The sequence below is a fragment of the Drosophila nasuta genome, chromosome 3 (genome assembly GCF_023558535.2).
Source record: "Drosophila nasuta strain 15112-1781.00 chromosome 3, ASM2355853v1, whole genome shotgun sequence".
Classification (NCBI taxonomy): domain Eukaryota; kingdom Metazoa; phylum Arthropoda; class Insecta; order Diptera; family Drosophilidae; genus Drosophila; species Drosophila nasuta.
This window is the reverse complement of record NC_083457.1, coordinates 30,093,786-30,110,139: the sequence shown is the minus strand read 5'-3', so window position 1 is coordinate 30,110,139 and position 16,354 is coordinate 30,093,786. Positions and strand designations below refer to the sequence as shown.

General features: G+C 36.8%; 3 protein-coding genes across 3 annotated transcripts; 1 reads left to right on the top strand and 2 right to left on the bottom strand.

Annotated features, from left to right (window-relative positions):
* Positions 1–3,207: 3,207 nt before the first annotated feature.
* Positions 3,208–5,666, top strand: LOC132792226 (bromodomain-containing protein DDB_G0280777). Its single transcript, XM_060801490.1, has one exon. It carries the CDS (start codon positions 3,350–3,352, stop codon positions 5,372–5,374), a length of 2,025 nt encoding a protein of 674 aa, XP_060657473.1. The 5' UTR covers positions 3,208–3,349; the 3' UTR covers positions 5,375–5,666.
* A 2,670-nt stretch (positions 5,667–8,336) lies between these two features.
* Positions 8,337–9,207, bottom strand: LOC132792227 (uncharacterized). Its single transcript, XM_060801492.1, has 3 exons — positions 8,997–9,207; positions 8,624–8,941; positions 8,337–8,569 (listed from the first exon to the last, which is right to left on the bottom strand). Exons 1-3 carry the CDS (start codon positions 9,063–9,065, stop codon positions 8,408–8,410), a joined length of 549 nt encoding a protein of 182 aa, XP_060657475.1. The 5' UTR covers positions 9,066–9,207; the 3' UTR covers positions 8,337–8,407.
* A 2,162-nt stretch (positions 9,208–11,369) lies between these two features.
* Positions 11,370–11,977, bottom strand: LOC132793383 (uncharacterized). The gene is made up of 2 exons (XM_060803300.1): positions 11,662–11,977; positions 11,370–11,605 (listed from the first exon to the last, which is right to left on the bottom strand). Exons 1-2 carry the CDS (start codon positions 11,923–11,925, stop codon positions 11,420–11,422), a joined length of 450 nt encoding a protein of 149 aa, XP_060659283.1. The 5' UTR covers positions 11,926–11,977; the 3' UTR covers positions 11,370–11,419.
* Positions 11,978–16,354: the final 4,377 nt, after the last annotated feature.

Here is a 16,354-nt window from a genome sequence, read left to right as displayed (position 1 = left end):
TTTTAACCATTCACAAATATATTCATTGAAGTCACAGCTTTCGCTCTCGCGGTTGCTGCTTATTGTTGTTGTTTGCTTTTATTGAACTGAGTTGGGGGTTAAATGATTAAATTAATTTGCACGCAGAGCTGCACCTCGGTCAAGTTTCCGTACTATGACGTCGTAGTGTGGCTTCTCACAAAAGTGAAACATAAAATCGAAATTGGGAATTGGGTTTTTCTACTGCTCGTCTCGACGCACGTGAGACAATCAACGTGGCCACAATCATAATAATGCGAATCAAAAAGTGAGAAATCAATATCTTTTTTGGAATTTTGAAATTCGCGGTTCAAGTACGTTTATTGGCCATTAGCTTTTGCCTTGTCTCTGAATTCGGCAGAAATGATTTACATAAATTGGTAGACACTCCGGCTGATTATGTGTAAATGTGTGAGTAGAGGTGTGTATGTGTGAAGTTGTGTTGTTGTTGTCTTACAGCAAGGTTCAGCGACAGCGACAGCAACAGCAACAGGAAAAGTATCTCAAGCATCGACAGATGCTGAACTTATGTGTCGCTGATTTTTTGTATCTGGCACGACAGCAGACGTCTTAATGAGTGCGCTAATTAAATGTAATTAGCGCATGTATCGTGCCACCGCTCACACATTCGCAACACAAACGCTAAAACAGCACATACGACAAAAAAATTAGCGTATACGCCGCGTAGTCCGGAGCATGTCAATCGTCAGCTAAGCGAAGTTCTTAATGCACAGATAAGATAAGGAGCAACGTGCATATCTCACACGTTGTATGTAGTGCGAATAAATATGTGTATCCCACAATTGGCTGCTCTAATTAAATGGGACGTGCCTCCGTTTTCATTTCTCCAATCGATTTGCCTTTTATGGTAATCATCATCAAATAGAGCAGCGCGTGGACAACAGAAAAATTAAAATAAATTGCGCATCTGACGCACATCTCCCGAAAATTCTCATCCAGACCAACCATGTGACGTCGCAGTCGCTGCTGGCAGCGTCGTCTGCGTGACTGTGGTCAGTTCAAGAAGGCTACAATAAGTATGCTTATAAACAATAACAACAAAGAAATCTATATGCTAGATGGGCGAAGAAGCAGACACGAGGCGCTTGGCAACAAGATTTCTAAAGCTTTATGAAATTCCCTTGAGCTGTTACGAAATGCACGCTAAAACTGAGAAAGTGGCTCAGCTGAAAAGTAAGCATTTTGTGTACCGTATGGATGATTACGCGGAAAGGTGAAATAAATGGTATAACAATGATAATACACGCACCTTGTCATGTGCTGTGTATTGTGTACGAAGATTGACATTGAGTAAGGAACAAGTGTGTCAAGTGAGTGGGGCATGTGATCTGGTCCACAGGATAACCATCTGATGGCTTGAAGGTGTAATGCCAACATTTGGCCACTTAATTCACACTTCTATTACATGTTTAACATTCAGCTGCGAAATTTACTTCTGTGTTAGTAGTTAGCAAGTAAATTGACGCAGTTCTCCATTGTACTTAAGGAACAACTGTTCAGCTCAAGTGTAAAACAATTTAGAATAATACATGTATTATAGCTGAACAAATGCGAAAATTATATAGGTGTTATAGTACTTAAATTTAAATGTTAAATAAATCAGAACAATTGTATATTATTTTAGCATTTATATTTATAGGCAAATGTTAATGAAATGAGACTAATCTATTTGCTGAAGTCATTGGAAATAATATGTATACTATATTGTAGTAATTAAATGGAAATTTTCAGCAACTGAACTCTAAATATATGAAAATAATAAATAGATTATTATGTCTACATGGAAATAGTAAATGAACTTTAGTATTTTCATCTAAATAATTAGAATATATGAGTTACAGTAATTACAATAAATCAAAGTATTTATATTTATATGAAAATGTTAAGGAAATGAGAGTAGTATTTCAAACTAAATTTATATAAATTAAAATAATGCGTAAATTTAAACATTACAAAATGAGAAGAATGTCGTTCTTTAATTTAAATATTTTAAAAATAAGTATAATATATACAGTGTAGTATTTATGTGTAAATGCTAAATGAATGAATATAATGTATATACTGTTGTCAATTCATTGTAGTATTTATATGTTAATGCGTTAAGCAGCTGCTGTCAGCTGGAAGCCGCCTCATTTCATTGCGACTGAAACCACAAATATTTCCAATTGATTTTCACATTCTTTATGCCCGGCAATATAATTTAATTTGCATATTTTTATTGTCCACCCTTATTGCAAATTTTCTCTTGGCGACGCGTCGCGACAGCTCCCCATATATAGCATAATACATATACATACAGTATACATACGATATTATATGTATGCAAGTCTGTGAATTGCCCATATAACGGCGCCGGCTGAAATTAACTTGAATTTATTATTAAAAGCGGCAAAAACAGTTGAATTGTTGTTGTTGCACGCTAAACCGGTCGAACACTGAGTGAACTGCCTCCCAAAAATCATGGCACCCCAACTTCCAGAGAAGATCTGATCTGCTCACTGACGGTCAGCGTCATGCAGGCGCGTCCCAACGGCGACTGTACAAAAACAGTTCCGGCTAAAAATACTTTTGCGAGCCTTTTTTAACCATATTTGGGTCTCGATTTGTGCACTGCACTATATAACTGAATTGATATTTTGACAAATGCCAAATCGCATTTAAATAATTACCATAGTAGAGAGAAAAAAACAACTGCACAGCTGGTATGCAGCTTTGCTGCCCTTCGCATCGTTTAATTTATGGATGCAGCTATCAATTGACAGGGCTGAGACTAAAAATATCCCAGACTTGACCTTCGCTAGTGAATGGAACGGGCTTGCTGCATAACGGAAGAACAAACAGGATGAACACGACAACAGATGCCAATGAAATGGATGGGCAGCCAATTAACCGCCTGCCTCGCCTGACAGGCTGACTGTCAGAGGTGCCTGAACTGCCTCGGCTTGCTAAGGAGCAGCTTAAAGCGTTCAGAACGCACAGCATGTAAGCGATAAGAGGCCAGCTTGTGAATCTGAGACTCAGTTTGGACCTAGGGTAAGAAGATATTTATTGGACAGGAGAGAACGGGTTCAGTTCAAGGACAACGACAACGACAACGGCAACAACTCGACAACTTGCGGTTCTTTTCCACGAAAGTACACAAGTATAAAAGCCCTCGACTGGCGTCCAGCCAGGCAACAGTCTTCCTCGACAGCGAGTCGAAGTTGTAGCGAAGTTTTGGTTGTTTGCATAGATCGCACACCAAAAGTCCTACAAGTCGTACTTCCAAATTTATAACACTTCGTTTGTACCAAACACATCCAACTTTAGGATGCGTCTGCTGATCCTCAGCCTGCTGGCTGTGGCCGCCCATGGTCATAGCATCAGCTATCGCAACAATCTGCAAGCCTTTGCCCCGGCACGTGGTGAGTTCCCAGTTCGGAGTGAACTAGCCCAAGGCTATCTACGCTATCTGGACAACACTGGCGCCGAGCGTTTGGTTGGCTTCAACTACCCGGAACCATTGTACGGCATTCGCAGCGAGATCTACACGCCGGAACAGTTACGCGTCGCCAGCAACAAATTGGAGGCACAGCAACAGCACTTGGCTCTCTTCCGCGCCTGGTGCGAACAGCGTTACAATGCCCTGCGTGTGGAGCTGGAACGTCTGCGTGCCGAAGGCAAACAGCCCTCGGCCAACATTCTGTCGCAATTTGAACCGTTGGAGCAACTGATTAAGACCAACGCCTTTGAGCCTGTGCCTGGCCTGAGTCCCGAGGTGCAACGTGCACGCGATGAACATTTGCGCATCTGGAATGAGAGTCGACTGCAAGTGTTGCAAGCTGAACTCGCTCAAGGCGGACAGCTGCAGTCTATAGATCAACGATTCACACCCGAGAGCGTTCTGCTAAAGACCACTCCAGTGCAGCCAATCGCAAAGCAGCCACAGGCAACTCAGGCGGCTAAATTGTCACCAGAACCATTGCCAATCAAGCCAGCCACCAGCAATCAGGCAGCCCAGCAGCCCTATGTGCCCCTGGAGTCACCGAAGCCGGTGCAGGAGACCGCCGAAGTGTTGCGTGCTCGTGAGGAGCATCTCAAGCTCTTCAACGCAGCTCTGCAAGCTCAGCAAGCTCAACCTGCACAAGCCATAACATTGAAGAAAAGCTCCTACATTCAGGCACAGCCGCAGCAGACACCACAGATTGCTCAGATCGCTCCTCAGGCTCCACAGATTTTACAGACCCCCAAACTCGCTCCTCTACCCGTGCCACAGATTCCACAACTCGCTCCTCTGCCCGTGCCACAGACACCACAGCAGGCTCCGATGCCCGTAGAGGAAACGCCCGAGGTGAAGCGCGCTCGTGAGGAGCATCTGCAACAAGTCAACGAGATTCGGCGTCAACAGCAGGAGCTCAAGAAGCTACAGCCTCTGGACCCATTGTCAACTGCCACAACAAGTAGCGAGTACAAAAAACCTGAAGCTATTGCTCCCCTGCCTGCCGTCACTATCAAGAACTCTATTCCCCAAGCACAGCCAGCAGCTGCTCCGATTCCCATTAAGAATATTCATGAGCAAAAGATACAGTTGCTGACACAAATCAAGCTTAAAGCTGAGGACAAAGTTGCTGACTATGAGGACAGAATACGCTTCGAAGAGCGCGAACGGGAAGCTGAGCTTTTCCGTGAAAAGGAACTGCGTCGCGAGGAACAGAAACAGGCTGAGTTGGAACGGGAACGCGAAGAGTTGCGTTTGATCGAAGAGCAGCAGCAGCTAGCAGCAGAGCGTCAAGCGCTGCAGATGCAGGAACAGCAGCGACTCGAGAGTGAACGTCAGCAGGAGGCGAAGCGTCTGCAGGCCGAGCAACAGTTCATCTTTGCCGTTGACTCCACTCCCAGCCAGCCGATCAGCAGCTACAAAGTGATTGCCCCGACGCCAGTGAAGCCCCAAACTCAGCCTCAGGCTGCACAGCCACTGATACAGCCTCAAGCTATTGCCCAGCAGCAGCAGGTACAGAACGGTTTCTTTTTGCGCATTCAGGCTGGCGGCCAGCAGGGTGCTGAAGCTATTCCCGAGACCATTGCCCAGAATCCCTTTCTCATCCGTTACATTCAGCAACCGGAGCAGGCACAAGTGAAAGTACTCAGCTCTTCCACCGGGTCAAGCAGTTCCTCAGCCGCTTCCGCATCGCTTTCGAGTTCTAGTACTAGCTCCACTTCGATTACCACCGGACTCAGTGAACTGGAGAAGGCGACGCGAGAGCATTTTAAAGCCCATGAGATTGCCTTGGAGCAGCTGCGTCTGGCCAATCTGAAGAATCCCGAAGCGAGTCCGATTCCCTGCCAGCACAATTAGTGATTTCTCGAATACATATTGATATATACACCCACACACAGCACACACATACAGTCAAACACAGACACACAGACACGGATGCACAGACTCAACGATTAGTATTTGCACAATTCATGAAAATTCGATTCCAATTCATATGCATTCATTACTTTACAATACATTCGTAGGCTTAAATACTCGTACTCATTCACGTTCACGTTCACACTCATACTCGTACACCTGTAGCGATTATTCGATTCAATGAATATAAGTTTTAAATGCATTCAGTTGAGAAACAACGCAAAAAAAGAAATGAAGCAGCGATAAGTAAATTTTCATTTGGGTATTGGGGAGACAAAGGAAGTTGCCCCCACAAAAATGAACAGTTATTCCGCATATAACTAACAGAACGTTCTCTCTTCAAATGCAAATTGATTGAGTGTCGCCAGTTTGTCGCCAGTTTTGTCTCCTGTTGCTTCCTCCTTCGCCTGATTAAATTCGAAATTGAGAATGCGCATATTGAGTTAAGTGGAGCAAACCAACAGATGAATCTGTTATTCAATTGATCCGCTATGCGAGGTACACTTGCCGCATCTGCGAATAGACGTGATGTGGGGCAGGTAACTAGCTACACAATAAATGGATAGTACGTGTATGCAAAGTGTGTGTATAAATTTGTCAAACCTAGCAGCAGCAGCACCTACAAAATTGTGGCAATTAGCATGTCGAGCCACAACGACGAGCCGTAACTGACCTAGCGCAACGACAACGACAGCAAAAGTTACTGTATAATACAAAGAGAAGCAAAAAATCACCGTTAGTTTTGAATAGTACCGAGCAGTAAAATTGCTCGATGAAATCTGCTGCGATGGCCAGCAAAAGGTGATTACGTGGCGTATGACTAATCACAGATGGAAGCGCGTGCCCGTCAGCCTGTGACTAATTGTTGAGGAAACTCTAGTCAAAAATGTGTGTCGAGGTGCTTCGCAGATCTTGATGTAACAAGATACCGCAGCCGCAGCAGCTGTACGTCTGTTGATAGAGCAAATCATCTTATCAAACAGGAGAGAAATGTGTATTTCCTGTTCGCTGTCTCATCATTGTATTGGGGAGCAAAGTTCTCGCAAATGATTCATTATTATTTAAACATTTGATAGCATTTTGCGAAAGACACATCACATAAACTGGCAGTAATTGCCTTGAATTGTTTTCTACCTAATCAGCGGCTGGCAGAGACTAGCTAATCAAATGCCAATTTGAAACGTAACACGAATCATGTATCACTCATACTAGTTCGAATTGGCTGATGAAAGAGTCGTCTATTCCGGCACTAAGCCCAAAACATGTCTGCTGTCTGCTACAAATGGGGTTATGTCTGATAAGTTGGTCTTTTTTCATTGCCATTGTCCAACTCGTAATTGGATAAAGTGCGCAGTTTTAATGCTAATGTAGTACACGGGCCAACAATTGCTCTATATGATATGTTATGCCTTTATTGCTTTACGATATCTTCAAAATACTCGAAATATATGTTGACTATAAAGGTGGGCTTTGGCGATAGGCTGAAGGTGAGCACACATCCGCTGGAGAAATATGCAGGTTTCTTGAGTAAAAGCTTCCCTTTAATAAAAGATTAAGTATTATAGTTGAATCGCAATGAAAAAATTTTAACTCTCTTTATACTTACCACATATGGACATGGATGATTGACATTGGGTTTCTTTTTGATTACCTCCATCAAAACCTTGGCAACGGGATGCGCTGCCTTTACCAAGTTGGAGCAGAAATCAAACGAGTGTTTTACCAGCCATGGCTTATAGCCACTTGCCTTCTTTTGCATCTCGAAAGTCATACGAAGTGTTTTTGTAGGGTACAAAATGGTCCCATTCAAGTTTAAAATCGTCAGATTGCGACTTATGGCTTTGAGACGGCACTGCTCGAAAGTAACCCACGATTTGTTGTATGATTCGCAGACAGCATTCGTTAGCTTCATTGTGGTTTTGCACTGAACGCTGTGAACAAGAGACACTCTAATGTCCATTCTTAATGTCCGGTTTAGAAATTTTGTTACATATCGATATTGCATTAGAGCTGAGAGCAGACCCAGTATAATTAGGCTTCGATGCATTTTATATACTGATCTATTGTTGACACGATTTTATTGTTTATTCACACCGAATAGAAATATGGAATATTAGTAACGCATGAGGAAATTAATTTCGCTAATGCTCGATATTCGCAGTTTTTTAATAATTGTTATTTAATTGTCTTACGAATATTTTGCTCTTTGCTAATTAAGTTTTGATTTCCGTCAAGGGTTAGAAAAGTGCATTGACTAGCGAGCTTGACCGGCAGCTACACTCAGGATTTTTCATATAAATATGCTTCGTTTGATAAAGGCATGTAAATCAATTCATTGATAAATTCTTTAAATTAGCTTGAAGCGATAAATTAGTTGTCATGATTAATACAATGATTATAAAAAGAAAAATATTATCAGTACTATTACAACGAATGCATTAATTTATGGTTTTTTATGTTTATCCGTTTAAATTGAAATTTATCATTATCAAGGGTAATTTCAAAGCACAATAATAACTACTATCTTTATGAGTACTAATTTATGAGTACTAATCAAAAAAACATTTTTGATGTTATTTAAGAAATAAATTTATATGGTTAACATAGAACTGCATGGTAAATTTTGAATTTAAAAAATATATAAGCCAAATATAGTCTATGGTACAATTTGAGCATTTTTTCGGTATGTTAATTTAGTATACTTGAACAATAATATAGCTTTTTCGATATGTTAATTTAGTATAGTTGAAGACTTATACAACCTTCGCGCTATTTTACTCTAATTAAAAATGCGTAACGGGTATCTCATAGTCAGTCAAACACACTCTACCGCAGTTTTTTTTTTGATAAAGCTGATAAACGATTGATAAAGCATTTCTGACAATTATGCATGATTCTTTATTATTTTGCAAATAACACATTATTTAAAACGTATGACTTTGGTTCACATATGAATATAAAAAAAGAGAAAAATTATACATTGATAATATCCTGGTAGAATGAGAAGTAAATGTTGGTGAAAAACTGTGGTTTCTTATCGAGTATCCAAGTGAAAAGCACAACATAATCACCGCTTGGTATTGGCAGAGTTAAATTTGCTGGATCATAGTAAAAATCCTTTACAATTTGTTTACCCTAAGATGGGATTTACATAAATTTAGCAAGTTCAATAAATATTACGTTGCTTACCACATAAGGACACGTATGGTTAATGTTTGAAAAGTCCTTAAAAATACGCCAAAACATCATGAATACTCGATGTTTGCGTTGTCGTAGAAATGTGCAAGCATCGATGGTATAGTTGAAAATTGAGGGTCTGTATCCAAATGCCTTGGTTTTTAGCTCCAGCCTAAGATCGATAACATGTGCGGGATGAAGAAAAGTGATATCGATGTTTAATGTGGTAATATTTCGACTGATAGCACGCAGGCGACACTCATGGATGAGGACCCAAGATGTGTTCATCGTCTCACAAACTGCATTCGTCATTTTGCAAAATGTTTCCATCTATGCGAACAACAAATTTATTATTTAATTTTGTATATATTATTCAATTACATACGTTACAATTTGTAATCAACATCAACGTCCAAGTAACTGAACAAATCGCAAGCGACAGTTTTGTTTTCATAGCTTCAACGTCTCTCGATATACTGACTGAATATATGATATAATATGAGTACTAAGTATATTTTAACTTTACTAACCAATTAAATATCCATTCACACAGTTTGGGTAATGACCCAATCGTTAAATGTCTAATATATTTCACATAATTTTTGAGTTTATACAATTTTTGAGTGTATACATATGTCTAAAACATAATTGAGTGTAGGTAAATGTAAATCAATTCAGAAAACTTTATTATGGAATCTATATTATCCATTTATTATTTAATAAGATATACTAGCATTTATATGCTATAGGAATATTAAATAATTTCTGATGGTACATTTTTGATAACAATTACATTTCTAATCGCATTGCAGGATTGTTTTAATGCGCCTTAAATAATTCATTTTTAATAGCATTGCTGATGAAACACATTTCAAAAGAGGAAAACTTTTGACATCGTTATCTAAATTATTAAAACACGGTTTCACTTGCTATTAAAATTACAATCATTCAAAGTATTTCGCCAGCTTAGTCAATATTTGATGTTGGCTTATTTTTAACTTGGCCACAAGAGGAAACGCCTCTCAAGTGATTCCCCTGACAGCCAAATTGCAAACAACGTCGCTTTTGGCTTGACTCTCTCTTCACTCTTTTGTTTGTTTGTCCTCATGCAATGGGGTTTTGTTTTTCTGAGGAACTGCGTCGTCTGATAACAAATACTTGATATACATACATATATACGTATTCAATTCCATATATGGTGATATACATTTTCCGCGATTACTTTTTATTTTTAATGTGTTTTTCTTTTCTTCTTGTTGTTGTTGTTATTGTTTATTTTTTTATTTTGCGGTTATTTATTTAGTTCTTTATGCAGAAGTCGGGGGCTAATTATAACTTTGCGACAAGCTATTTTTATCGACCTATTTCTGTCTCAGCCAGTCTGTTAGCGTAATATCTCTCTTCAGTAGTTGGGGCCACCAAAATGTTACTTTCGTCGCGAATCGCTGTTTGTTTATGCCGGTGATCAGTCAAGAATTCAACGGGTTGCTAACCCCACACAAGGCGTAAGGTGGAGATAAGATTCGTTCACGCTATTATCGCAGTTGAGAAAGTGGGTCTGCAAGCATGTTTGAACTTGAGCATGAGACATCAACAGAGCGGCAGAAAAGCAAAACAAACTCAAGTGATTAACTGATAAGTTATCGGCTCAATAGTCAGCATGGGTTGTCTTAATTTTCGAGCGAATGCATTTTATTATGACATTTATGACAACAAATTTGCCAATCGAACAAATTCCCTGTAACTTTGTTGTTTTTAATTATAGCCACAATCGAGTTGTAAAAATAGACTTCCCAATATTCCCGGAAGGGATTCGTTATCATATATTATTTATACTCGTAGATGGTTAAGTGTAAAATTGTTGAGTATTGACGAATCTCGTGATATATTCCACAAGTACACTTCGTTTAACAAATTTAATTTATCTGCACAAAAACGTTAGCTAATATGATACTAATATTGTTTGCTGTGATAAGATTTATGCAAGCTTTGAGTTGCTATGCAGCGAAATGTTTAATCATATGGGTCGCTAGAAAAACGTGATGTGCGATAGTCACATGATTGCTATCACGTTTTTGATAAGCTTAAATAATGACATTAATTGCGATTACCATAAATATTTATTCAGAGCATGGGTTCAAAGGTAGTTCGCTTATACTATTCTATAATATATTGTGCGTTATTATGGAAAGGTATAAATTTTTACTATATACCCGATACCGATTTATATCTTTGTATCAGAGCAAATTTTTGTAACAGTCATTTAAATGTAATAGTACACAATATAGACTTTGGTAAATTTCAGTATTTTTCAGAATATAAATTTTGTGTATTTTAAGAATCATACTGACAACTGCAGAAAGTATGAAATTTGTATCTTTTCTAAATCGGACTTGGAATGCTTCATTTCATTGACTGATGATGGAATTGTTAGAAAAATATAAAGATTGTTTAATAACAACTTAACAACTCTATTATCGTAGAGTCAACTTTAAGTGCTTTTTATATTCCACAATAAAATAATACAGATAACTTATGACGTATTGAGATAAGATAATTACTATACTCATACAATATTTCATATAATTTCAATATAGAGTTGTCTTAATATTTTATAAATTGTACAAAGAAACTTTTTCCAAATTATATTGAAATTGTTATTCGAAATATAAGTATATACTATATTATATTATATTTGCAGTGGTAATTTTTTTAATTTTTATGAAAACACTTGAAAATTGAAATCTGTTCGATTTCTGCATCTCTAAGACCTCAGTCTACCAAACAAAAAAAGGAAAAACAAAAGCTTCAGTGGCCGGAAAGACTTTTCTCAGCGTCAAGACCAAAGTCCTCGACAAATTCAAATGTTACATTCAAATTTGATGTTAATTTTTTGTCCAAGATCCACGATGTTGCCAGCAAATAAACGCCAGTTGGCAGAGGAAGCTTAAGTCGATCAAAATTCAGATTAAATCCTAAAACCGTTATATTTCCCTAAGAACAAATATTAGTTGGTAAGAGTTATACTAGTATTAAACACATTAACTTACCACGAGAGGACATGTTTTGGTTGCCAAGTTTGTATACTCTTTGAATAGATTAAAAACAAGATTAAAAAGTCGATGGTTCTTTTTCTGTAAATATTCACAAAAGTTTATGGTATACTTAAATAGCCACGGCTTGAATCCATTGGCACGTTTGAAAATTTGAACTTCGGTGGAAACTTCGTTGACGGAATATCGCCAAATCGCCCACATGTTAAAAACATTTTTATCCCGGGCAACGGCACGAATTTGGCAAATCGGCATAACCATTAAAGACTCGTTGAATGATTTGCACTGAACATTTTTGAATTTAAATATTAGTGCAGACTACAAAACGATATTGGAAAACTTTAGTTAATATTACAAATTAGCAGAATATTTTTAATATTTCGAACTTTCCCTACATTGTAGTTTAAATTTAGAGCAAGGATTAGAATAATAATAACACTGCGCTGCATTGTGAATGCCTACGAGTCTATCCGTAGCTATAACAACTGAAGAAAATTTATAAATTGTTCCCTCCTATAAATAGAACTTGAAATGCTTCAATGCTTTGATTAATGTTGGGGTTGTTAGAAAAATTGATTAATAACCATCTTGATACGGTATGATCAACTTTAATTGCTTATTATATTTCACAAATATATTGACAAATACAATAAATATTTAGGAATGCTACGCCAAATTTAAAATAAAAACATAAATAAAGGAGAAGTTATTGTATCTTAAAGTCAAACATTAAAAAATGTCGAACTTTATATACTGTCTGATTTCTGCATTTATAAATGAAGTTATTATAGTTGAAAGTCTCCAGAATTCGATAAATTTAATTTAACAATTTATTTAAATTAAATTAATGTTTTAAGCATATTATATTGTCTATTATTGGTTGATTTAGTTCATATTGGTAAAAAGTCAAAATATATATATATATTTATATACTTCATATTGTACATTTAATGCCCAATGAGACTCTTCTCTGCGTCAAGACCAAAGTCTTCAACAAATTCAACTGTTACATTCACATTTGACGTTAATTTGTTGTCTAAAATCCAAGATGTTGCACCATATAAACGCCAGTTGGCAGTCGATCAAAAGTCGATCAAAATTCAGATTAAGTCCTAAAAGCGTTACATTTCCCTAAGAACAAATATTAGTTGGTAAGAGTTATACTAGTATTAAACACATTACCTTGCCACGAGAGGACATGTTGTGGTTGCCAAATTTTGTATACTCTTTGAATAGATTAAAAAGTATGCCAAAAAGTCGATGGTTTCTTTTCTTTAAATATTCACAAAAGTTTATGGTATACTTAAATAGCCACGGCTTGAATCCATTGGCACGTTTGAAAATTTGAACTTCGGTGGAAACTTCGTTGACGGAATATCGCCAAATCGCCCACATGTTAAAAACATTTTTATCCCGGGCAACGGCACGAATTTGGCAAATCGGCATAACCATTAAAGACTCGTTGAATGACTTGCACTGAACATTTTTGAATTTAAATATTAGTGCAGACTACAAACAGATATTGGACAAGTAAGAAAGCTACAGTCGAGTGTACTCGACTGTGAGATACCCGCTACCCATTTTGAATAAAAGCTATATATTTTGCATTATATTTCTCAAAATATACCAAATATACTGCAAAAATACTAAAAAATATACCAAATGGTATATGTTGTATATCGATATAGTACCGCATTCTAAATATACCATAGACGGCACAATATACCAGATTGTCAGCCAAAGCAACTAAGACCTCCAGTAAGTAGGCGTTTTTGCCCATACAAAAGTATTTCTTTAATAACTTCGACAATTTTTGTCTGATCGTAACCAAATTTTCAGGAATCATAATTACTATAGTTGTTATTGTATAAACCAAAATACGTAACTCTAGCTTTAAAATTACGTTTGTTATTCGATTTTTTTGATTTGCGGGGGCGGAAGTGGGCGTGGCAAAAATTTGAAACAAACTTGATCTGCGTGCAAACATAACAAATGCTGTCGAAAAAAAATTATAGCTCTATCTCTTATAGTCTCTGAGATCTAGGTGTTCATACGGACAGACGGACAGACGGACAGACGGACAGACGGACAGATCGTCTCGGCTGTTGACGCTGATCAAGAATATATATACTTTATAGGGTCGGAGATGCCTCCTTCTACCTGTTACATACATTTCTTGCCGGCACAAAGTTATAATACCCTTCTACCCTATGGGTAGCGGGTATAAAAAATGTAGTTAATAATACAAAATATTAGAATATTTTTAATATTTCGAACTTTCCTTACACTGCACTGCATTGTGAATGCCTACGAGTCTATCCGTAGCTATAACAACTGAAGAAAATTTATAAATTGTTCCCTCCTATAAATAGAACTTGAAATGATTCACGGCTTTGATTAATGCTGGGGTTGTTAGAATAATCTATTTATAACCATCTTGATACGGTATGATCAACTTTAATTGCTTATTAAAGTGCATTTTATAATATACTACTGTGGGCAAAAAAGTAAGGTGAGTTTTCAATTTAAACTTCGCGGGCCTAATAATTCGGCCTAGTTCTTTTTTCTTGAGTTTGCAGGACTGTTGATGACATCTGGGCCAAATTTCATATGAATCTCATTATCAGTAATATATTTACGCTTGTGTTTTCTAAACGACCAAGAGTCATTTTTCGATTTTTACAATGTCTGAATGAGAAGTGCCATCAAATTTTGTTTGCCGAATGAAATTTCGGCTGCGGAAACGTTGAGGAGGTTGCGGAAGACCTTTGGAGATTCTACCATGTCACAAAAAAAAAATGTTTATAAGTGGTACAAAGACTTCAATGAGGGTCGAGAACGTGTTGATGACTTGGAGCGCTCCGGACGACAATCGACGTCAACAGAGCAGGAATTAGGGCGCAAAAATCGTCGGTTGACTGTTAGAGACCTTACTGATATGATCGGAATATTTGAAGGACTATTTGGACCTACGAAACGTCAAATCTCGTTCTTGACCATTTCGGCAAAAATTCCACGCATATCGTTCCACAACGACCATATTCGCCTGATTTGGCTCCGTGTGACTTCTGGCTATTCCCAAAACTCAAGAGACCACTTCGGGGAACGCGTTTCGAGTCGATTGAGGAGATAAAAGCTAAATCGAAGAAAGCACTGATGGTTATACCGAAAAGGGACTATTTGGCATGTTTCGAGGATAGGAAAAAAAAAGTGTGCATAAGTGTATTTTATCGGGAGGGGATTACTTTGAAGGGCATGATATTGATTTAGAGGAATAAATAAAGATTTTTCATTTTACAAACAAATTCACCTTACTTTTTGCCCACAGTAGTAAGTAAAGTAAAAAAAAAAAAAAATCGAACATTAAATACTGTTTGATTTCTGCATTTATAAATGAAGTTATTATAGTTCCACTATAATTAGTTGAAGGTCTCTAGAATTCGATAAAATGTATTTAACAATTTATTTAAATCTGATCAATGTGTTAAGGATAATACAATATTTTTAATAATGACATACATATTTAGTTTATATTGGAAATAAAGCGAAATATTTATATATTAAGGTACTTCAATTTGTGCAATTTAATGCCCGAAAAGACTTTTCTCAGAGTCAAGACCCGAGTCCTCAACAAATTCAAATGTTATATTCAAATTTGATAGTAATCTTTTGTTTAAAATCCAACCTGTTGTCACTAAATAAACGCCCGTTGGCAAAGGCAGCTTGAGTCGATCAACCTTCAGACTAAATCCTAAAACTGTAATATTTCCCTAACATGAAAAATGGGTATGAATTCAATAATTATTAAAATAATATACATATGTACCACAAGAGGGCAGGTTTGGGTTGCCAAGTTGGTGTAGTCTCTGAATACATTAAATATAAGACTGAAAAGGCGATGGTTCTTCTTCTGTAAATATTCACAAAAATTTAATTTATATTTGAATAACCATGGTTTGAATCCATTGGCACGTTTGAATATTTGAACTTCGGTGTAAACATCATTGACGGAATATAGCCAATCCGCTCTATAATTCAATACGTTCGTTTCCCGGGCAATGGCGCGAATTTGACAAAGTGGAATTAGCATTAATGACTCATTGTATGATTTACACTGTACATTTTTAAATTTAAATATTACTCCATCCTGTAATAATGTATTGAGTTAATAATAGTAATTACTTAAATTGTTGTATTGTATAGAACTTTTATTACACTATAGTTTTTATTCAGAGCAAGAATGAAGAAGATAATAGAGTAACTATACATTTTCAATGTATTCTGAATCTGCTCGCAGCTACAACAAATCTTGAAAATGTATAATTTTACTTTTTCGAAATAGGACTTGAAATGCTTCAATGCATTGGTTAATGGTTAGATTGATAAATTTTTTTTTTAAATTTATTAATAACAATAATGATGCGCTATTGCACAAACAAGTTTAATTGTTTTTTATATTTGACAACAAATATATATACATAACATACATCCATATATGAAAAGTTGGATAAATGTTATTTGCATGAATATTACTAATTGATAGCATTTCATGACAGCTAAGTAATACATTAATAGTGAATACTACTAATGGGTATAGATATGGTATCTATGAGAAGATTTAGATTTAGTAATAAATAAATAAATAATAAATATTTAAGATTATAATAATTATATATTTTTCAATATTATA

What these genes read in the sequence shown, in the direction of transcription:
- LOC132792226 (XM_060801490.1), top strand. Translation starts at nt 3,350, where the DNA reads ATGCGTCTGCTGATCCTCAGCCTGCTGGCTGTGGCCGCCCATGGTCAT.
- LOC132792227 (XM_060801492.1), bottom strand. Translation starts at nt 9,065, where the DNA reads ATGAAAACAAAACTGTCGCTTGCGATTTGTTCAGTTACTTGGACGTTG. An exon ending in TGTTGATTACAAATTGTAAC is followed by an intron (nt 8,942 to 8,996) that starts GTATGTAATTGA and finishes TTGTTCGCATAG; the next exon opens with ATGGAAACATTTTGCAAAAT. An exon ending in ACCATACGTGTCCTTATGTG is followed by an intron (nt 8,570 to 8,623) that starts GTAAGCAACGTA and finishes ATCCCATCTTAG; the next exon opens with GGTAAACAAATTGTAAAGGA.
- LOC132793383 (XM_060803300.1), bottom strand. Translation starts at nt 11,925, where the DNA reads ATGGTTATGCCGATTTGCCAAATTCGTGCCGTTGCCCGGGATAAAAAT. An exon ending in CCAAAACATGTCCTCTCGTG is followed by an intron (nt 11,606 to 11,661) that starts GTAAGTTAATGT and finishes ATTTGTTCTTAG; the next exon opens with GGAAATATAACGGTTTTAGG.